At 44.7% G+C, this 22967-nt stretch overlaps 2 protein-coding genes across 4 annotated transcripts; one reads left to right on the top strand and one right to left on the bottom strand.

The window, feature by feature from the left end:
• Nucleotides 1-90: 90 nt before the first annotated feature.
• irf9 (interferon regulatory factor 9) lies at nucleotides 91-8073 on the top strand. Of its 2 annotated transcripts, none has more exons than XM_029626333.2 (10): nucleotides 91-252; nucleotides 1014-1072; nucleotides 1434-1556; nucleotides 1692-1872; nucleotides 3833-3981; nucleotides 4074-4158; nucleotides 4321-4374; nucleotides 5708-6103; nucleotides 6219-6334; nucleotides 6713-8073. In XM_029626333.2, the coding sequence occupies exons 2-10, from the start codon at nucleotides 1016-1018 to the stop codon at nucleotides 6842-6844; spliced, it is 1293 nt and encodes a 430-aa protein (XP_029482193.2). In that variant the 5' UTR covers nucleotides 91-252; nucleotides 1014-1015; the 3' UTR covers nucleotides 6845-8073. The 2 variants fall into 2 exon arrangements, with proteins under 2 accessions (XP_029482193.2, XP_064863059.1); XM_065006987.1 differs by lacking the exon at nucleotides 91-252 and adding an exon at nucleotides 272-920.
• Nucleotides 7783-19592, bottom strand: emc9 (ER membrane protein complex subunit 9). Of its 2 annotated transcripts, XM_029626335.2 has the most exons (7): nucleotides 19398-19592; nucleotides 16050-16117; nucleotides 11771-11967; nucleotides 11516-11592; nucleotides 11293-11362; nucleotides 11048-11142; nucleotides 7783-8417 (listed from the first exon to the last, which is right to left on the bottom strand). In XM_029626335.2, the coding sequence occupies exons 3-7, from the start codon at nucleotides 11963-11965 to the stop codon at nucleotides 8237-8239; spliced, it is 618 nt and encodes a 205-aa protein (XP_029482195.1). In that variant the 5' UTR covers nucleotides 11966-11967; nucleotides 16050-16117; nucleotides 19398-19592; the 3' UTR covers nucleotides 7783-8236. The 2 variants fall into 2 exon arrangements, with proteins under 2 accessions (XP_029482195.1, XP_029482194.1); XM_029626334.2 differs by lacking the exon at nucleotides 16050-16117.
• Nucleotides 19593-22967: the final 3375 nt, after the last annotated feature.

Genomic DNA, 22967 nt, shown 5'->3' with positions numbered 1-22967 from the left:
TTCTCAATTTAGTCTCATCAGTTGCAGGATATGCTCTGAGAAAATATCCAATATTTGAGTGAAATGTCGCCCCCAGTTGTCTAAACAGTAACCTGCTGTAGTTCTCTAAAGTCACGTGATTTCGGGGAAAGGGAGCGCCTGCCTCTGCTCTGCGGGAGGCAGGCGAACAGCCTCTGGATTTTCCAGTCAAAAGTACAGTACTATGCGCTCATAATCCGCTCTATTGAAGAATCCGAGGAAACGCAACCTAAGGTAAATGAAACTATTCACCTTCATCACACTCTTTCTAAATATGTGGAAAAGGTTTATGCAAAAGAGTTACACTTCATTAGCATTTTGTTTATTTATTAGTTTGATATATTTAGATGGGGACTTCAGTAGTTGATTTGATTATAGTATCGGCTCTAAGCATAATAGTTGCTTACATTCATAAATAAAACATATAAATATTGTTATTTCAGCTGTTTGAAGCTGATGTAAAAAGCCGAAAGTAAAAAGAGCAAAAAAACGCAACTGGAAGCATAGAAATGGCTCTCATAGAACGGCTCTACCGCTTCTCATATATGCATTAAATGAGAACCTAGCCTTTACTACTGCGCCTTTAAGTAGCTATTTGTGCAAACATACATAGCAGTTTGCCCGTGTGAATGTCCTCAGCTGAACTACACACACGTCACGCATACATAATCAGTCATGTACTCACAATATTCGTTATCTTGCTAGCACTGCTCTTACAAACAAACTCAATATAATACAGTATCAGCCTATGTAGGCAGCAGGAGGTTGGTGGCACCTTAATTGGGGAAGACGGGCTCGTGGTAATGGCTGGAATGATATCAAACACATGGGTTAATACCATTCCATTAGCTCTGTTCCAGCCATTATTATGAGCCGTCCTCCCCTCAGCAGCCTCCACTGAGGTAGGCCTAATACTATGTGTATAGTTTGTATGACACAATTATATATATTTTTTTGCCAGACTAGATGGAAATAAAGTTCTACTGTTTTCACAGCTATGGCATCTGGGAGAATTCGCTCAACCCGCAGACTACGCTCCTGGATGGTAGACCAGGTGAGTGTTTGAGGATGATTTGTTCAATAGTTCCTTTTGAGCAAATGAATGTGTGTGCACTAACAGCTGTTTGCAGTGGATGTGTCTGAGCTGGTACACCATAGTGACCTGTATATTTGAGTCATTTAACTGATGCTCTTATCCAGAGAAATTAGGGTTAACTGCCTTTCTCAAAGGCCCATCCATTGATTTGTATTTTTTATACCTAGTCGGCTCAGGGATTCAAACCAGTGACCTTTCAGTTATAGGGCCAACATTCTTAACCGCTAGGCTATCTGCCACCACAGTTAGTGTACTGTCTGTCTGGGACATGGGTTGAGTGAGTGTTGTCCTGGTCTCACCCCCACCGTGTCTTGTGCAGGTCAGCAGTGGGAAGTACCCTGGCCTGATATGGGACGATGACGCCAAGACCATGTTTCGTATCCCCTGGAAACACGCCGGGAAACAGGACTTCCGCAGTGAAGAGGATGGTGCCATCTTCAAGGTCCTGACACTTTATCAGTACTATCCCTAGTTCGTTAAGTCGTCATTTTACAGTAGCCCCTTGTTATTTATCATCTATTAAAACATACAGTAGGCATTATTTCCTGAGGTGTGAGTCTAAATGCCTCATCCATAGGCATGGGCGGTGTTTAAGGGGAAGTTGTCCGATGGGGGTCGTGTGGACCCTGCCTCCTGGAAGACCCGGCTGCGCTGTGCTCTCAATAAGAGCCCGGAGTTCAAAGAGGTCCCCGAGAGGTCCCAGCTAGACATCTCCGAACCATACAAAGTTTACTGCCTTGTACCGATGAATGAACAAGGTGAGAGTTAGTTATGCAATGTTTATTTCTACCCCTCTTTTACGATGTTCCAGCCATTATCTTTTGATCTTGTGTAGGAATCTACAGTATAACCACATCCTCATATCCACTATCTGGGAATAGACCGGGTGTAGCAATGTACATTCTTTAGGTTTGAGGAAGTTACACTCGAGGTTGAGAAGATTTAGATTTTTAATACTGGCCAACTCCATGACCACATGCATGCAGCACTCTACAGTTGTGGCCAAAAGTTGAGAATGACACAAATATCAATTTTCACAAAGTCTGCTGCCTCAGTTTGTATGATGGCCATTTGCATATACTCCAGAATGTTATGAAGAGTGATCAGATGAATTGCAATTAATTGCAAAGTCTCTCTTTACCATGCAAATGAGTCCCAAAAAAACATTTCCACTGCATTTCAGCCCTGCCACAAAATGACCAGCTGACATCATGTCAGTGATTCTCTCGTTAACACAGGTGTGAGTGTTGACAAGGACAAGGCTGGAGATCACTCTGTCATGCTGATTGAATTCGAATAGACTGGAAGCTTCAAAAGGAGGGTGGTGCTTGAAATCATTGTTCTTCCTCTGTCAACCATGGTTACCTGCAAGGAAACACGTGCAGTCATTATTGCTTTGCACAAGAAGGGCTTCACAGGCAAGGATATTGCTGTCAGTAAGATTGTACCTAAATCAACCATTTATCGGATCATCAAGAACTTCAAGGAGAGCGGTTCAATTGTTGTGAAGAAGGATTCAGGGCGCCCAAGAAAGTCCAGCAAGCGCCAGGACCGTCTCCTAAAGTTGATTCAGCTGCGGGATCGGGGCACCACCAGTACAGAGCTTGCTCAGGAATGGCAGCAGGCAGGTGTGAATGCATCTGCACGCACAGTGAGGTGAAGACTTTTGGAGGATGGCTTGGTGTCAAGAAGGGCAGCAAAGAAGCCACTTCTCTACAGGAAAAACATCAGGGACAGACTGATATTCTGCAAAAGTTAAAGGGATTGGACTGCTAAGGACTGGGGTAAAGTCATTTTCTCTGATGAATCCCCTTTCCGATTGTTTGGGGCATCCAGAAAAAAGCTTGTCCGGAGAAGACAAGGTGAGCGCTACCATCAGTCCTGTGTCATGCCAACAGTAAAGCATCCTGAGACCATTCATGTGTGGGGTTGCTTCTCAGCCAAGGGAGTGGGCTCACTCACAATTTTGCCTAAGAACACAGCCATGAATAAAGAACACATTCTCCGAGAGCAACTTCTCCCAACCATCCAGGAACAGTTTGGTGACAAACAATGTCTTTTCCAGCATGATGGAGCACCTTGCAATAAGGCAAAAGTGATAACTAAGTGGTTCGGGAAACAAAACATCGATATTTTGGGTCCATGGCATGGAAACTCCCCAGACCTTAATCCCATTGAGAACTTGTGGTCAATCCTCAAGAGGCGGGTGGACAAACAAAACCCACAAATTCTGACAAACTCCAAGCATTGATTATGCAAGAATGGGCTGCCATCAGTCAGGATGTGGCCCAGAAGTTAATTGACAGCATGCCAGGGAGGATTGCAGAGGTCTTGAAAAAGAAGGGTCAAAACTGCAGATATTGACTCTTTGCATAAACTTGATATAATTGTCAATAAAAGCCTTTGACGCTTATGAAATGCTTATAATTATACTTCAGTATTCCATAGTAACATCTGACAAAAATATCTAAAGACACTGAGGCAGCAGACTGTGAAAATTAATATTTGTGTCATTCTCAAAACTTTTGGCCACAACTGTACTCTACTATAGTTCCCTCAGTCAGTCCAAAGGGACATACAGTCATACAGGGGTCAGCGGTGCAAATTTTATCAGAGCAGCAATAACTCCACATAGTTTTTTGTAGCTGTTGAGACAACTTCAAAGCAGGCTAAATTGCAGTAAACAAATTGCTAACATATGGTGCCTTTTCTCTTCAGTGTTGGGGAATGTTAAAATAAAGGGTCGAGCCAGAGCAGGAGGGAGGAAGAGAAGGAGCAGCGATTCAGATAGCGAGGAGGAGGTGAAGGAGGAGGAGGTTGTGGTCAAACAGATGAAAGAGGAGATCATCACCGCCCCAATCACCATGGTAGGTCTGGCATTTTAAAGACAGAAACAAGTTCTAGAAACATTTGGGATGTATCTCTATTGTTTATGTCAATTTGTGTGTGTTTTTATCAGTCTGTTCAGGAGATTGATGAAAGTGTTCTTACCATCCAACAAGACCAGTTCAATCAGCCCTTGGTCATCCTGAAGAGCGATGGGAGTAAGTCTTATGTCTTACTAACTCAATGTCATGTCTGTCAAACACTGAATCTCTGTGTTAATTTATGTTGGATCTCTCAGCAACTGTTTCTCCACTCTTGGGAGTTCTCCAATAGCATGTGGTTGATTGACATGCTGTTGATATTCTGTTGTCTTCCTCTAGCGGTCGATGAGCTCCAGGTGAACGTCACGATTGAGACCGTCCCTCCCCCTGGAGGTAATGCTATGCAGAAAGGAAGTCAAATCAGCTTCTCAATCACATGGGGGCCGATTCTGACCTGAGTTAAGTGCACGTAAATGGAATGCATTTCCATTTTTATGCACTTTTCTCTCTACTCGTATTTTGACCTTAAACTTAAGCATGAGAATAGCATGCTTATTCACCTGCTATTTCTCTGGGGTGGAGATTGAATAAATGTAGGTGTGTATAAAAAAATGTTGCCCCAATTTCGTGTTATCTAATTGTCACATCGCTGTAACTCCCGTACGTACTCTGGAGAGGCGAAGGTCGAGAGCTGTGCGTCCTCTGAAACACAACCCAACCAAGTCGCACTGCTTCTTGACACAATGCCCGCTTAACCCGGAAGCCAGCCGCACCAAAGTGTCGGAGGAAACACCATACACCTGGCGACCGTGCCAGTGTGTTACTGCACCCGGCCCGCTACAGGAGTGGTGATGGGACATGAACATCCCTGCCAGCCAAACCCTCCCCTAACCCAGATGACACTGGGCCAATTGTGTGCCGCCCCATTGGTCTCCCGGTCGCGGCCGGCTGCGACAGAACCTGGACTCTAACCAGGATCTCTAGTGGCAGAGCGATGCAGTGTCTTAGACCACTGAGCCACTAAGGAGGCCTGATACGCCTTGTTCTGACCGTGACTTAATTCCCTCATAATTCCATCACCTTTAGGAGCTAGGAAACCATGAATCAAGTGGAAAAACATCTACTTTATTTTTTCAGATAGAAATAACACCATTCTTCATGTATTTTAATTTACAACTTTATAAAAGCTAGGTAAATGAGTAATCCGTTTGGACAAGAGAATTATAAATATAAATGACTTGTTTTAGATATACTGTAGTTTCCTAACCCTAAATAATCTACAAGATCTACCAATTTGTACTGAAACGGAGACAAATAAGCATATATCTAGATGGCTTTCTTTCATTGATCCCTAATATTCTGAATGTGTTCTCTCAAAATATTCTAGTGAGTCTGTCAACAAAATTCTAACTAAAAAGGTACACCGTATTTAAAGGGATGGCTTAAGTTAAATGTACTGGAGACCCTATTTAATTTAAACTCCATGAAATAATCTGTTGGCCAGCAAGTGGGAGGGTTTTCAGCTGTTGAATTACATTTATTAAGAACGCGCCCGCCTGCAAAGCCTGTTACGCACCTTCGTGAGGCAAGTCTGAATAGCAACTATTGAGAAGTGCGTAAGAAAGGCGTAATTTCCTAAACTGGAATCGGCCCATACTACATGAACTATTCCTGCTCGGTCTCTCATTCACTCTCATCCCTTCTCTCTCTCTCTCTCCCACTCCAGCACGGGACTCGTTCCATGTCTTAGTGAAATACATAGGACAGGAGGTGCTTAAACGTGAGGTCATAGGCAGCGATGTCCGAATCGCCTACCTGCCCTCATCACCTGTTCCACCCACCCTGATGATGGGTGGGTTCCCACGCATCCCCCTCCCAGAGTCCCCCTCCACCCTGACCTCCAGCCCTGGCATCGGGCCTCAGCTCCAGGCCCTCTCCACACTGTTGCCCTTCATGGAGAAAGGGGTGATCCTGACCTCCACGGGGGCAGGGATCTATGCTAAGCGCTACTGCCAGGGCCGGGTGTTCTGGACAGGGCCACATTCAACCACGACGGGACCCCACAAGATGAACCGTGCTGTGGAACCCGTGCTGCTCTTTGACAGAGAGGCTTTCAAAATGGGTGAGTGACATGGTGCTGCTCACTCTCTCTTGGTGAGGATAACCCACTACTTTGTTGGCCCCTTATTGGATATCTCAGCAGTCCATGTGCATTTACTGACTGCGTGTTTCCTTAGAGCTGGACCACTTCCGCAGTTACGGGGGAGACCCTCCTCAGTGTGGCATCACCTTGTGTTTCGGAGAAGAGTTCAGTGCCACAGAGGACCCATCCAGCAAACTCATCATCACACAGGTACAGCTGAAAGCTTTTCCTCACTTACTCATAAATAACTGTAACACCTGTTCAAATGTAAACAAAAGGTGCAGTAAATGCATACCTTAGAACAGGGTTTCCCAACTGGCGGCCCCCCAAATTGTCTGTTGGACATAAAACACTGTAAAAACACCAGCAAATCAGCTCCAACTGATTTTAATTTGGGACGTCTGTTCCCAAAATATTCCCACATGTAATAAAGAGATATGTGATCGTATACAACTGTAAGCAAGGTTTGAAATGATTGGATCTAGTTGATGATCCCTGCCTTAAACTAAGGTTTATGTAAGTACAGGATAACTACACGTTTCACTGTGAATTAAAGAGGGACTAAACCACGCACCCCCTCTTCTCCAGATAACCCTACCCTGGGCTCAGCAGCAGGTCAAAGAAGCTGAAGACTTCCGGGAGTCAATGACCTACCTCCGCGACATAGCCAGCCAATCAGGAGATGTCACCATCAACCTGGTACCAGTGCCTTACCCCTGAGCATCTGATCACAGGACATCTTGTATAAATTAAGAGTGAAAACAATATTGAAGCACTATCTGATCTGATACCAAGGGCTCAATTCAATCCGTGTCGCGGAAATTCAGCGCAATTTAAAGGCAATGTTCCTGCGTTTGCGGAGACTGCATTCACGGTTAAACGCTGCATAAGTCGGCTCAGTCGGAATTGAGTTTTACATTTCAATCGCACTGAACATCCATGATACGGATTTAACGGAGTCCCAAGCCTCAGACATGAACCACTAGACTGAATAGCACTACATGGAATGGAGACATCACTTTGGTTTAGCCTTCAGGATTGCCCTTTACCAACCCAATCACCTGGTGTTATACTATTGGTCCAAATGATTTCCAACCCACTTTGGCTGTGTTTACATAGGCAGCCCAATTCTGATCTTTTTCTACTGACCAATCAGATCAGCTATGAAAAAGAGATGATGTGAAAAGAGATGTGATTGGTCAAAAGACCAATTAGTGGAAAAACATATCACAATTGGGCCTTTTTATAGGGAGTCAGAGACTTTTACTCCTTATTGCTGTCTTTATGAATGCTGACTGTGGTACTGCTTCAGATCCCTTTCAGGATCCTCCTCATGTTGTTTACATAGTCTGTGATAGCGGAACTGTTGACAAAGCTGTTGTAAGTAGTGTATGAGATTCTCCCAAAACAGGCTCAGAAAGACATATTAGGGCCAAAGTTCAGTTATTTGATCATCACCATGTCAACTGTTCAAGGCAGGAAACCAACTTGTCTGTCTGCGGTTTTGGTTTCTGAAAGTGGTAATGCTTGTTCAGCACATTTATATTGAGAAAAAACAATATTCGTATACTTTATCTCTTCGTCATATAGAAATGAATCCAGGGGGGGCTCCTTTCTCTTATGAACCGATGTTTATATGAACACAATATCACTTTAAATAGTTTGTAGATGTAGTTTAATGGGTTGATAAGCTTACACACTCTGAAAGCAGTGGGTCAGGATGTACGTAATGTTGTGATGCCATTGGCAGCCATTGAACTATGAGCACAGCTTTGTTAATGGTTGTAAGTGGGTTAACAACATGGCTGCTGGGTTTGACACAAGGCACACTCTGGACTGAGAATGTTGTTAGGTGGAAGACTGCACAGATCTGTCAATATTTCAGTTATTTATGCATGTGTTGTCAGTGTTCTGCCTGATCCTATTAAATCTATTTCATATTTAGAAAATATCGTGGATGATGTGCTTATTTGGCTGTTAGATGGTAATAATAAAAATAAGATTCTTAACTAAATATGTGTAGTTTCAGCAGGTTTAAGACATACTGTATATAATTCCAACTATTTAAATTTGAAAGATGTTACTCAAAAGTTAGTTATCTACAAGCTTATTTCAAACATTACCATTGGCTGGTGAGGCAAGCTCTGCTATTTTGGCATTCAGTTTCTGATTTGTCCAGTCCCTAGTGATGTCGTCCAAATGGCTGTCAAAATCAACTAATAACGAGTGATCTCCAGAGTCCAGCAGCTGACTGGCTATGTCCCGAGTCTCCTCCCACTGCCGCAGCATTATCCTGGGGAAAGAAAAGGAATCTTTAATGAATGTATACTTCAAATAAATTTATATTTTTCTAACAAATAATTGTATTTGTCACATGCTTCGTAAACAGCAGGTGTAGACTAACAGTGAAATGAAATGTCTCCCAACAATGCAGTGAGACAAAAGAGAATTAATAGAAAAATAATTACACGAGGAATAAATAGACAATAAGTAACGATAACTTGACTATATACACATTGTACCAGTACCGAGTCGATTTCCCCGGGGTACGAGTTAACTGAGGTAGATATGTGTATTTATAGGTAGGGATAAAGTTACTAGGTAACAGGATAGATAAACAGTAAAAGCAGCATATGTGATGAATCGAGACAAAAAGGGTCAATGCCGATAGTTAGTTAACAAATAGCTACCCGGGCTAATTATTTAGCAGTCTTATGTCTTGGGGGTAGAAGCTGTTCAGGGTCCTGTTGGTTCCAGACTTGGTGCATTGGTACCGCTTGCCGTGTGGTATCAGAGAGAACAGTCTATGACTTGGATGGCTGGAGTCTTTGACAATTTTTAGGGCCTTCCTCTGACACCACCTGGTATAGAGTTCCTGGGTGGCAGGGAGCTCGGCCCCAGTGAAGTACCGGATCATACGCACTACCCTCTGTAGAGCCTTGTGGTCGGATGCCAAGCAGTTGCCATAAACAAGTGGTGGTGCAGCAAGTCAATATGCTTTCAATGGTGCAGCTGTAGAACCTTTTGCAGATATTTTCATCCTCCTGAGGGGGAAGAGGTGTTGTTGTTGCCCTCTTAATGACTGCTTTGGTGTGTGTGGACCATGATAATTCCTTAGTGATGTGGACACAGAGGAACTTGAAGGCCTACCACCGTCGTGTCCTCTGCAAACTTATTGATGGTGTTGGAGACGTTCGCGGCCACACAGACCAAGCACGCTCCCCTGTGGCGGATGTGTTGTTACCTACCCTCACTACCCGAGGGCGTCCCGTTAGGAAGTCCAGGATCCAGTTGCAGAGGGAGGTGTTTAATCCCAGGGTCCTTCGTTTAGTGATGACCTTGGAGGGCACTATGGTGTTGAACACTGAGCTGTATTCAGTGAACAGCATTCTCACGTAGGTGTTCCTTTTGTCCAGGTGAGAGGGGGCAGTGTGGGGTGCAATAGAGATTGGATCTGTTGGGGCGGTATGCGAATTGGAGTGGGTCCAGGGTGTCTGGGATGATGGTGTTGATGTGAGCCATGACCAGCTTTTCAAAGCATTTAATCTCTACAGATGGGAGTCCAACGATGGTTACCTTCGCTTCCTTGGGCACAGGGACTATGGTGGTCTGCTTGAAACATGTAGGTATTACAGACTGGGTCAGGGAGAGGTTGAAAATGTCAGTGAAGACACTTGCCAGCTGGTCAGCGCATGCTCTGAGGACGCATCCTGGTAATTCATCTGGTCCTGCGGCCTTGTGAATGTTAACTTGTTTAAAGTTCTTTCTCACATCGGCTACGGAGAGCGTGATCACACAGTCGTCCGGAATAGCTGGTGCTCTCATGCATGGTCCAGTGTTGCTAGCCTCGAAGCGAGCATAGAAAGTATTTAGCTCATCTGGTAGGCTCATGACACGGGACAGCTCGCGGCTGGGTTTCTCTTTGTAATCCATGATAGTTTGCAAGCCCTGCCACATCTGACGAGCATTAGAACCGGTGTAGTAGGATTCGATCTTGGTCCTGTATTGACCCTTTGCCTGTTTGATGGTTCCTCAGAGGGTGTAGCAGGATTTCTTATAAACGCCCGGATTAGTCTCCTGCACCTTGAAAGCGGCAGCTCTAGCCTTTAGGTCAGTGAGGATGTTGCCTGTAATCCATGGCTTCTGGTTGGGATATGTACGTACGGTAATTGTGGGGACGACATCGTTGAGGCACTTATTAATGAAGCCGGTGACTGATCTGGTGAACTCCTCAGTGCCATCGGATGAATCCCGGAACAGTCTAACTGAACATCCGCTTCATCGGACCACTTATTGAGCAAGTCACTGGTGCTTCCTGTTTGAGTCTTTGCTTGTAAGCAAGAATCAGGAGGATAGAGTTATAGTCAGATTTGCCAAATGGAGGACAAGGGAGAGCTTTGTATGCATCTCTGTGTGTGGAGTAAAGGTGATCTAGAGGTTTTTTATGCCTCTAGTTGCACAGGTGACATGCTTGTAGAAATGAGGTAAAATGGATTTAAGTTTTCCTGCATCAGTCACCAGCCACTTGGAGCACCGCCTCTGGGTGAGTATTTTCTTTTTTACTTCTGGCTCTATACAGCTCGTTGAGGGCGGTCTTAGTGCCAGCATTAGTTTTGTGGTGCTAAATAGATGGCTACGATTAATATAGATAAACTCTCTTGGTAAAATGTATGGTCTACAGCTTATCATGAGGTATTCTAACTCAAGCGAGCAGACTTCCTTAATATTAGAGATTGCACACGAGCTGTTGTTAAGAAACACACACCCCCTCTCCCGAGCTTCCTCTTCAATACAATGTAGTCCTACACAGCTGCTACAGCCACAGCTACTGTGAATGTACTTGATAGAGGTGTGCTATCAACAGAAAAGCAAATGGTAATTAACTATCTTGAAAGAAGGATAGCAGAGATGTCCAGATCTTACGTGTGTTTGTCTTTGAGGGTCCAGCGGGTATCTTTTCGCTCATACATCACGATGGGAGGCACCCTGTAGTCAGGAGACATCTTTCCACCATCAATCTGACAAGCCACACAGGTCACAGTTAGAGAGAAGGGGATGCAGACACACATCAGAAAGATTTACCAAAAAGCTGCTGCATTGTGAGCTTGGACACACACACACACACACAATAAGGAATTACAGATAATAAAACCACAGTGGATGCCTACCATTAACAAAACTGCATTGTTACACTGCTCTGCGATCTTGTCTGCAATCTTCAACGCACACGGCGTAGGGCTGCCCAGCGAAGGGGAGAGAGAAGGAGCGGTTATTGTTTAACACAGGTGATTAGCATGTGATAAGCAGGCTAACAGGCCGCTGAAACCACATGATAGAGAAATTAACATCTACAGAGTCAATAGTGAAGCTGAACCACAGTGGGACACACACCTGCTGTCTGACACACAGGCATTGGCTTGGTAGTAACCTACAATCCTCTGCTGTGTCTGTGCACACCATACATCCACCTGAAGCAAAGAAGGTATGATACATTACAGCACATAAATACATGACAAGCCAAAAGACTGATCCACACTGTACATGCACCACTGCCAGGTAAGAACGAGTAGTTAGGCTACTTGTGTTTGATCATTTCTGACATACTGTATGTTGGACAGCAAAGACCACAGGTTATTAGGTGGTTACCTGTGTGAGAGCCAGCTGGGTGATGGGAGCCAATGGTAGGTGAGTGTGAAGCAAGGGAACGCAGTCTGTCACACACACAGCGCCACCTGCTGGGCTGGATGACAACAACAGCCCATTGACACTGCACCGTGGAAACAGACAGGCGTGCAGGTACATCTTCACATAGGCGAGACAGGACAACTCAACCTCCCCCATGACTGTAGACAGAAAAGGATACACAGATCTGAGAACATGCAGCAAAACACCAGGCCAAAAACACTAGCCAGGGCTTGATTTGAGCAAATTGATGACAGAAGATGTAATGACATGAATGCTGACAGAATAAATAAGATTTAGTAATAAATCCTTGCATTACAAACTCGCTGGATGACACAATAAGGACCCTTTAACTGCACTAATACATCCAACCAATATTGTTAGAGCCAGGGAGGAATGCCCAAGCAGTTCGATCAAAAGCCACACAGCAAACCATTGTTTTGGACATCGATTGACTGCTCTAGCTAGCTAGCTTGTCGCCCCCTTGTTAAAGAAGTAGAAAGGATAAGCCGGGTCAAAGACAGCAGGAGAAATGGAAGTGAGTGAGGGCGAAGTATCAGAGGGGGTAGGTGTGGTGAAGTTCTCGGAGCCGGAGCCTTGCACTGAGGGTCAGGATAAAGATGAGTCCGTGACAGTAAGAGTGACATTTTTTTTTTTTAAGTGGACCATTGCCTTTTGGCTGATCCATTTGTGGTTTCAGAGAGGGTGAAAACAGTTGGGTGCTGTGGAACCAGTTTCTGCTGGTCGGAGGGAGCAGGAGCTCCGCGTTAAACTAATGGGGACAAGAGATGTGAATTGTTTTGCTCTCGAGAAAAGGGTGCCAGTGAAAGGCGTGATTACTGGGTAGCGGTAAATGTTAAAGTTGACCAACTGAAGAGGAAGATTCCCTTGTTCTTTTGAGTTTTGATGTTGAGTCTTTGCCGACAAAGTGATTAGGATATGTAAGTTATCCTGTACAAGCTTTTGTGCCGAAATACATTACGTTATTAGTGTCAAGCTTATGGGCTTTTGGCAGCAGTGTGTAGGAGGGAGGTTCCTAGGAAGTGACAAGTGTACCTAAGGGCATGAGACAAAGGAATGTGTAGCATTGGGGAAAGTAGTGGTCTGTGTTAATTGTATAATTGTAGGAGTGCCCATGGGGCTGGGAATCAGAAGTGTCCAGTGCAAGAGAGGCAGGTTGAGGTTCTGGTGACAGCTACAGAGGTATTTGGGTGTATGAGACTTGACATCAGAAGAGTTACAGGGTAGGGTGTGTTGAGTGGTGGTAATCCCATCCTTTCAGGCTGTTGGCCTGAGGTAGGACTAGATAGATTTAAATAGTGGGGTAATGGTGGTGGGTTTTAGTGAGTGCAGGGTTAGATGGTAGGGTATTTAAATAGTGGTGGGTTTTAGTGAGTGCAGGGTTAGATGGTAGGGTATTTAAATAGTGGAGTAATGGTGGTGGCAGTAATGCAACATTTATTGGAAGCCAACCTCCGTTATACGTCATTGAAGAAGTACCACCACAGAGTAGTGATGGGCATTCCGGCTCTTTTCATTTAGCCGGCTCAGCTCACCAAAAAGAGACTGCTCTTTTGGCTCCCAAACGGCTCTTTAAAAAAATATATGTTTTGTATTTTTTAAATTCAAACAGTTTGTGATAGTTTGACTATGATTGAGTTAAAACAATTCTAATTAAATTATTAAATGAAGTCGTACACTACCTTAACAACAATGTATTTAAAAATGCATTGGTTTGTTATGAAAAATAATATTAAACATTTGCATTTAAAGTATAACTTTTTTAATGTATATTAAAAAGTGCATATAAATGTAACAATTCAAAACTAATACAATCTGAACAACATAATAGAACATTGCACCATATCAAAGAAAAATAAATATCAAGGTGCAAAACTGCAACATCCCACATAAAACATTAAACTGGTCCCTCTTTTCTCTCTTCTTTATTGCCATGTTATAACCAGCAGCACACAGCACACACACGGAACATATTTTGCTTTTATGAGAAATTTGCATTCAGAAATGCAAGCTGCCTCACTTTCAGGGGGCTGATGCGTTTTTTTCTCTCAGTTATTATTTGTCCCGTTTTTGAGAAGACCCTCTGAGGGAACAGATGTGGCCATTATGCAGAGTCTCCCTTTCATGACTTTAGCAAGTCGTGGGTAGACAGAGGCCTTGTTCTTCCACCAGCTCAGAGAATCTGCAGATCTTTGGAGGAGGGGCTCCTTCATTATGGCATCTGCTGAGATTCCTTCCTGCTGCATCCCCAGTTTCGCTCTCGTCGAACAACACCCAAACAGCAGACGTTTGTGGCACTACTGCTGGTGCTTCTGCTCCATCTGATCCCTCTTCTTCCTGTTGCCCTGGTGCCTGAGCCAGCTGACTGATGGGGCTGTCCCTCCCTACTGCTGAGGTTATTCTTTAAAGAGCCTCATCAATCGCTCTGGAATCACTGAAGGCTAACTTAAACCTGGGTTCAAGTGCAGCGGTTTCTGTCCATCAACTCTCACATGTCCTGTGGTTACATTTTCTTCTCTCTGGCGGCTGGCTGTGATTCGCTGCAGACCCTGACACAAGAGTATCATTTTTGAGGCTATCACATAGCTGAAGAGAACAGTAACTTATTAGTTCAGGTTCATGTTTTGTCAACTGATACTACATTCTCATCTACTGCTCATATACATATATAATACTGGATTAAATAATGTAGTAATAACTGCTTACTGTACCTCTCTCCACTGATCTCCACAGTGACCACCACCACCTCCCATTCCTCTTGGGTCTGAGCATCAACAGGTGCATTGACAATGGCCAGGGTAGAGATGATGACATCCTTTGCCTCAAGAAACCACTTCAACATATAAAATGTTTAATTCCACCTTGTAGAGCAGTCTTGTTTAGGCCTCAGCTCAGGCATCCCCATCTGGGCAGCTACTGTGCTCCTGTGGAAGTATTCCACAGCTGCTTTCGCTTTGTCCACAGTGGGCAGCAGAAACGGGTGAAGTAGTCCTGATACAACCAGGTAGCAAGGGCAAATTTTACTTGTGTCAATATGACGGGAGGAGGAACTAAAGTGGGATGGATTCCTGCGGATTGGTGTCTGGATACAGTTAATATTAAGGGGAGCTTCAGGCCAATATCCAGAGCAGATGTGTGGTGGTGGTGTGGTAGTACGGTCCTGTTTGATAAGTTACCTTCCAACAGTACTGGACGCTGTGCACTTGTTACTCTCTTGTTGCCTGTTTCTATCTACCCTATAGGAGCCGAGGACCTCGTCCTGCGGATCCAGAGAGTGAACCCCGGATATTGGGGACGTGCCAGGCGAGCCACCACCCCATCTAGTGGAGACCCCACCTACATAGACGCTATTGGAATCCCTAGGGGAGTGCCTGATGAGTATAAGTTAATAGATCAGGTAGCTGCAGGGTTTGAATCATCCATCTGTTGGTGGTGCACAGTAAACAAAAATGTTGATCGTATTAACTATATACATTACAACGTCCAAAGACTAGGCAATTGGACTCAGCAGAGTTTTGAAGCGGTACATGGTCAACTGGCTGCAACCAGCCTGATGGCTTTCCAAAATCGTATTGCCATTGATATGTTACTCTCTGAGAAGGGCGGAGTTTGCTCTATGTTCGGTGACCAGTGTTGTACTTTCATCCCCAATAACACAGCCTCGGATGGTAGTTTGACGGTCGCTTTGGAGGGTCTGCGGACGCTTAATGGTAAAATGAAATCTCATTCTGGGATAGATACCTCGATGTGGGACTCCTGGATGAGTGCGTTTGGTAAATATAAAACCCTGGTTTCCTCCATTTTGGTTTCCATTTCGGTGTTCGCTGCCATTTTAGTTCTCTGTGGATGCTGTTGCATTCCATGTATCTGTTCCCTTACCACTAGGGTTATCTCTAGAGCTATTGACCCTTCCTCCCCTTCCCAGATGTATCCTCTGCTTGCTAATGACCTGCCAGACTTTGAGAATGAGGAGGAGAATACCCATTAGGTTGTGTCACATCTCTTTGGAGATGTGAAGAGAGGGAATCACAACTTTTTCCCGCTGGAAAAAGTTGGCTTGTGTGGATAATCATTTTACTTTTATTTTGAGCTGCTGTTCTCCGCTCTGTTAAATGAGGGTTGTAAGTTCCTAGGTGGCTGGTAGCCAACTTAGTACATAGTGGGATTGAGTGGAGAACATGGTGGTAATACATATACATCTATTTCTGTTTAAATACCGTGCCTTTTTCATAGTCCCTTTGAGAGAGCTTTCTTTCTGTGTCTGGATCAAGTTAGGTTGTGTCACGTCTCCTAGGAGATGTGAAGAGAGGGATTTGTAAGGAAGTGCTATTTCTTATGCAGGTGACCAGCCTACTGCTATTACATTGCTATAACTGAGACAACGTATTTTCACAGTAAAACATGTTAGGACTCATACAGGATATCTCTCACACACACACTCACTTAAATCATCCACAACACTGTCAAAACAGGATACATCCTAGCCACAGGTGCTAGCCGTCAGTTCGGCCACAACATCCCGTGAAGACAGGAACGCACACACATTACACACTAACTGCCGAGGACACACAGATAAGACACCCACACATAGCCAGGAAGAGGCAGCCTTGACTGAGGACAGCGCACACACCTAATCTCCTTCTTTAGCTGAACATTGTGTGACCAAGAACAGGCCCGAAGAGGATTCTACGATGACGGACAGACAACTGAGCCAATGCCGAAAGACTACACCCCAGCCTGAACCAATCCGAAGAACCGATCTTCCAGAATCAAACTACTTTCTGTTCTGTATTTAAAGCTTGTGCACAGTTAGCAGGGCTTCTTTTTGCTGGTTCCTCATGAGCTAACAGAAGGGCCCGTATATACGCTGTACCAGATATCTTTACTCTGAATCTTCTCCTTTCCCCCTTCTGACGACCAGGTGGCGAATCGCATCTCTGCATGTCTGGCAGACATATCAGTGTGGATGACGGATCATCACCTCAAGCTGAACCTCGGCAAGACGGAGCTGCTCTTCCTCCCGGGGAAGGACTGCCCGTTCCATGATCTCGCCATCACGGTTGACAACTCCATTGTGTCCTCCTCCCAGAGCGCTAAGAACCTTGGCGTGATCCTGGACAACACCCTGTCGTTCTCAAATAACATCAAGGCGGTGGCCCGTTCCTGTAGGTTCATGCTCTACAACATCCGCAGAGTACGACCCTGCCTCACACAGGAAGCGGCGCAGGTCCTAATCCAGGCACTTGTCATCTCCCGTCTGGATTACTGCAACTCACTGTTGGCTGGGCTCCTGCCTGTGCCATTAAACCCCTACAACTCATCCAGAACGCCGCAGCCCGTTTGGTGTTCAACCTTCCCAAGTTCTCTCACGTCACCCCGCTCCTCCGCTCTCTCCACTGGCTTCCAGTTGAAGCTCGCATCCGCTACAAGACCATGGTGCTTGCCTACGGAGCTGTGAGGGGAACGGCACCTCAGTACCTCCAGGCTCTGATCAGGCCCTACACCCAAACAAGGGCACTGCGTTCATCCACCTCTGGCCTGCTCGCCTCCCTACCACTGAGGAAGTACAGTTCCCGCTCAGCCCAGTCAAAACTGTTCGCTGCTCTGGCCCCCCAATGGTGGAACAAACTCCCTCACGACGCCAGGACAGCGGAGTCAATCACCACCTTCCGGAGACACCTGAAACCCCACCTCTTTAAGGAATACCTAGGATAGGATAAAGTAATCCTTCCCCCCTAAAAGACCTAGATGCACTATTGTAAAGTGGCTGTTCCACTGGATGTCATAAGGTGAAAGCACCAATTTGTAAGTCGCTCTGGATAAGAGCGTCTGCTAAATGACTTAAATGTAAATGTAATAAACTGTCGCTTGTTGTACAATCTACCACCTTGTCTGCATCAATCCTTGACCGGCTCACCCTTCTACATATCCCATTATCAACAGGTGCACAGTTCGCATACGCCGGTGTAGGTTGTGCGTAGAACCGGCCTTATATGATATTTTGTTTTGGCAAATTCTACACAGTGCTCTAACATTGTCTACATTATTAAAAACGCATCCAATTGCTGTGTTTTCGACTCATTTTTTCACTTCCCCCCTCTCCTCCGCTGCTAAGTGTGTGACTGTGATTTGGCTCGGCCCTCCCTCGCGCATCTTTGGATCATTGGTTGACACTGCGTGTCTGATTGACAGGAACAACAGGTGAGGCTGTTAGTCTGAGCAGACAGAACGAATGTTTGTGCGCTTGAGCATTTAGGCCTATATTATTTTATTTCTTTTTTCGTTCTTTGAATTAGTTAATTCCATTCATTTAACTATTTTGATTATTCATATTTTAATTTTGTATTTCCTTTTAGAAATAGATTCGGCTCTTCTGATATTCGAGCCGGCTCCCAACGTTCACCTACAAGAGCCGGTTCTAAACTCGTTCGCGAACTAGTGATGCCAATTTAGCAATTTTGTTGCTAGATTTGGCAACTTTTCAGACTACCCTGGCAACTTTTTTTCAAACAGCACCTAGCAACAAATTTAGCTAAATTTAAAAATGTATTTGGAACTTTTAGCAACTTCTGAAAAGTGACTCAAACGCTAAAATGCACGCATTTTCCATCTAAATGACACAAAAACGTTTCTCTGTCACAACACACGTGCCTGGCTGCAAAAGTGCATTGTGAGTGACGTCAGCAGCAGGCGCTCAGCCGGTGCACAGGCAGCAGCAAATTGCAAATCATTGTTGGCGGAATAGTAGTCAGTCGACGAGCCAAACCCAATAAATATAGTTGGTGACGAATGTTTGATCTTGAACAGAACTTACAACATCAATTAACATGTCTCAATCAAAATTGTACGGCCAGAAGTACAGAAAAGAGTGGGAGTCTGTACCTGAACAAATGTCAAATCATATTTTTGGCCGAGATGGCCGGTCAATTTGAGTAACGTCATTTAACAACTTTTAGCAACAAATCAACCTGCCTCTAGCAACTTGCCCTGAAAACGAGTTGGCAACACTGCTACCAACCCAGAGGGGCAAGCAAGGTCGCGAGGCTGAACAGACCGGGCAAAGGTTTGAGAAGTGAAAAATTATTCCTTAGTTAATTTTCTCGAAATCTGAGCGCACAATCTAGATTCGAGCCAATGTATTAAATAGTTTAACATGTTAATACTCCAACCTCGTGAAAGTGACGAAATTACATTTGAATTGAGTAAAAAACGACTTCATATCGGAATGGCTTTGATTCGACGGCCTGCACTCACACGCATGAGCTTAACTAGCCAACGTCGCCATGACATCGCCCACAAGTGTGATCGGGAATTTCTATTGGAGAAGCAGTTCTATCCCATCTTCATACTCTTCGGTTTCAGCCGGTCTTTGTTAGTACTCAGCAAGCTAGCTTGCCAACATCAATGATCAAAAGGCCTGCCTACGTAGCTAGTTATGGCCAGTAGCAGTTCAAATAGATCTGGGAAAGTATATACTAGCTAACGTTATATATATATTGGAGAAAAAAAACATGTTATGATAGCTAGCTAGTATAGCTAACAGTTGGCTACTACCTAGCTAACAACTTACCGTCAAAGGATATTATTTCTTGGGATGAGATTTCAGAAGACCAGTAAAGCAAGCGTCCGGATTCAAACTCAACTGTCTAATATTGCATATTAATAAAGATAACAAAATATTGAATACATGGATAATTTACAAACATTGTGCACTATGGAGCAGAAGCTGCATCGATTGAGCACATTTCCTGTTTTAGTGCCCGCCCACCTACAGTATCTGCATTTGGGATTGGTTGCAATAGTGACTGTCAAAGTCTACTGGCGTCTCTGTATTATGCCAATCATTTGTTACTAGACCCCATTCGTTCAAGCAGTGAGGCGTCTCCTCCTTGTGGACATTGTTTGACATACATTGTAACCTCATAATGCATTTTTACATGGTTTTGAAAAATGTACAAAATAGTAAATTGTAGTACAGCCTGCTCCCACATCTGTTTGTGCCGTCTTGTGAACTCATATAGACAACTGTAGAGCCTCTAGCCCTGCTCATTATTTTTTATTTATTTAACCTTTATTTAACTAGGCAAGTAAGTTAAGAACAGATTCTTATTTTCAATGACGGCCTAGGAACAGTGGGTTAACTGCCTGTTCAGGGGCAGAACGACATATTTGTACCTTGTCAGCTTGGGGATTAGGCTACCACTAGGCTACCCTGCCGCCCCATTATACCTTATCTAACCTTTCAGTTCCACCACCCACACATGCGATGACATCACCAGGTGTCAATGATGTTTCTAGAGACAATATTTCTCTCATCATCACTCAATACCTAGGTTTACCTCCACTGTATTCACATCCTACCAAACCTTTGTCTGTACATTATACCTTGAAGCTATTTTATCGCCCCCAGAAACCTCCTTTTACTCTCTATTCCGGACGTTCTAAACGACCAATTCTCATAGCTTTTAGCCATACCCTTATCCTACTCCTCCTCTGTTCCTCTGGTGATATAGAGGTGAATCCAGGCCCTGCAGTGCCTAGCTCCACTCCTATTCCCGAGGTGCTCTCTTTTGATGACTTCTGTAACCGTAATAGCCTTGGTTTCATGCATGTTAACATTAGAAGCCTCCTCCCTAAGCTTGTTTTATTCACTGCTTTAGCACAATCTGCCAACCCGGATGTTCTAGCCGTGTCTGAATCCTGGCTTAGGAAGACCACCAAAAATTCTGAAATCTCCATCCCTAACTACAACATTTTCAGACAAGATAGAACGGCCAAAGGGGGCGGTGTTGCAATCTACTGCAGAGATAGCCTGCAGAGTTCTGTCCTACTATCCAGGTCTGTACCCAAACAATTTGAACTTCTACTTTAAAAAAAATCCACCTCTCTAAAAACAAGTCTCTCACTGTTGCCACCTGCTATAGACCACCCTCCGCCCTCAGCTGTGCTCTGGACACCATATGGGAACTGATTGCCGCACATCTATCTTCAGAGCTTGTGCTGCTAGGCGACCTACTCTGGAACATGCTTAACACACCAGCCATCCTACAATCCTATAAAGCTTGATGCCCTCAATCTCACACAAATGATCAATTAACCTACCAGATACCACCCCAAAGCCGTAAACATGGGCACCCTCATAGATATCATCCTAACCAACCTGCCCTCTAAATACACCTCTGCTGTTTTCAACCAAGATCTCAGCGATCACTGCCTCATTGCCTGCATCCGTAATGGGTCTGCAGTCAAACGACCTCCACTCATCACTGTCAAAAGCTCCCTGAAACACTTCAGCAAGCAGGCCTTTCTAATCGACCTGGCCGGGGTATCCTGGAAGGACATTGACCTCATCCCGTCAGTAGAGGATGCCTGGTTATAAAAAATAAAATAAAAAAGCCTTCCTCACCATCTTAAATAAGCATGCCCCTTTCAAGAAATTTAGAACCAGGAACAGATATAGCCCTTGGTTCTCTCCAGACCTGACTGCCCTTAACCAACACAAAAACATCCTGTGGCGTTCTGCATTAGCATCGAACAGCCCCCGTGATATGCAGCTTTTCAGGGAAGCTAGAAACCAATACACACAGGCAGTTAGAAAAGCCAAGGCTAGCTATTTCAAGCAGAAATTTGCTTCCTGCAACACAAACTCAAAAAAGTTATGGGACACTATAAAGTCCATGGAGAATAAGAACACCTCCTCCCAGCTGCCCACTGCTCTGAGGATAGGAAACACTGTCACCACCGATAAATCCACTATAATGGAGAATTTCAATAAGCATTTTTCTACGGCTGGCCATGCTTTTCACCTGGCTACCCCTACACCGGGCAACAGCACTGCACCCCCCACAGCAACTCGTCCAAGCCTTCCCCATTTCTCCTTCTCCCAAATCCAGTCAGCTGATGTTCTGAAAGAGCTGCAAAATCTGGACCCCTACAAATCAGCCGGGCTAGACAATCTTTCTTTCTAAAATTCTGCCGAAATTGTTGCAACCCCTATTACTAGACTGTTCAACCGCTCTTTCGAGTCGTCTGAGATTCCCAAAGATTGGAAAGCAGCTGCGGTCATCCCCCTCTTCAAAGGGGGGGGACACTCTTGACCCAAACGGCTACAGACCTATATCTATTCTACCCTGCTTTTCTAAGGTCTTCGAAAGCCAAGTCTACAAACAGATAACCGACCATTTCGAATCCCACCATACCTTCTCCGCTATGCCATCTGGTTTCAGAGCTGGTCATGTGTGCACCTCAGCCACACTCAAGGTCCTAAAAGATATCTTAACCGCCATCGATAAGAAACAATACTGTGCAGCCGTATTCATTGACCTGGCAAAGGCTTTCGACTGTCAATCACCACATCCTCATCAGCAGACTCGATAGCCTTGGTTTCTCAAATGATTGCCTCGCCTGGTTCACCAACTATTTCTCTGATAGAGTTCAGTGTGTCAAATCAGAGGGCCTGTTGTCTGGGCCTCTGGCAGTTTCTATGGGGGTACCACAGGGTTCAATTCTTGGACCGACTCTCTTCTCTGTATACATCAATGACGTCGCTCTTGCTGCTGGTGAGTCTCTGATCCACCTCTACGCAGATGACACCATTCTGTATACTTCTGGCCCGTCTTTGGACTCTGTTAACAACACTCCAGACGAGCTTCAATGCCATACAACTCTCCTTCCGTGGCCTCCAATTGCTCTTAAATACAAGTAAAACTAAATGCATGCTCTTCAACCGATCGCTGCCTGCACCTGCCCACCCGTCCAACATCACTACTCTGGACGGTTCTGACTTAGAATATGTGGACAACTACAAATACCTAGGTGTCTGGTTAGACTGTAAACTCTCCTTCCAGACCCACATCAAACACATCAAACGTAACAAAGCCTCTGCTGCCAAACATACCCTTGTAAAACTGACCATCCTACCGATCCTCGACGTCATTTACAAAATAGCCTCCAATACCCTACTTAATAAATTGGATGCAGTCTATCACAGTGCCATCCGTTTGCTCACCAAAGCCCCATATACTACCCACCACTGCGACCTGTACGCTCTCGTTGGCAGGCCCTCGCTTCATACTCATCGCCAAACCCACTGGCTCCAGGTCATCTACAAGACCCTGCTAGGTAAAGTCCCCCCTTATCT

Source organism: Oncorhynchus nerka, linkage group LG22 (assembly GCF_034236695.1).
Source record: "Oncorhynchus nerka isolate Pitt River linkage group LG22, Oner_Uvic_2.0, whole genome shotgun sequence".
NCBI lineage: Eukaryota > Metazoa > Chordata > Actinopteri > Salmoniformes > Salmonidae > Oncorhynchus > Oncorhynchus nerka.
The sequence above is the reverse complement of the archived record's forward strand: the minus strand, read 5'-3'. Positions and strand labels throughout refer to the sequence as shown.

Bases quoted from the DNA above. Each gene is read 5' to 3' on its own strand.
- irf9 (XM_029626333.2), top strand. From the start codon at position 1,016: ATGGCATCTGGGAGAATTCGCTCAACCCGCAGACTACGCTCCTGGATG. The intron at 1,557-1,691 runs GTCCTGACACTT...CCTCATCCATAG, and splicing joins AGGATGGTGCCATCTTCAAG to GCATGGGCGGTGTTTAAGGG. The intron at 4,159-4,320 runs GTAAGTCTTATG...GTCTTCCTCTAG, and splicing joins CATCCTGAAGAGCGATGGGA to CGGTCGATGAGCTCCAGGTG.
- emc9 (XM_029626335.2), bottom strand. From the start codon at position 11,965: ATGGGGGAGGTTGAGTTGTCCTGTCTCGCCTATGTGAAGATGTACCTG. The intron at 11,143-11,292 runs GTAGGCATCCAC...GTGGCTTGTCAG, and splicing joins ACAATGCAGTTTTGTTAATG to ATTGATGGTGGAAAGATGTC. The intron at 8,418-11,047 runs GTAAGATCTGGA...TTCTTTCCCCAG, and splicing joins ACCCTCAAAGACAAACACAC to GATAATGCTGCGGCAGTGGG.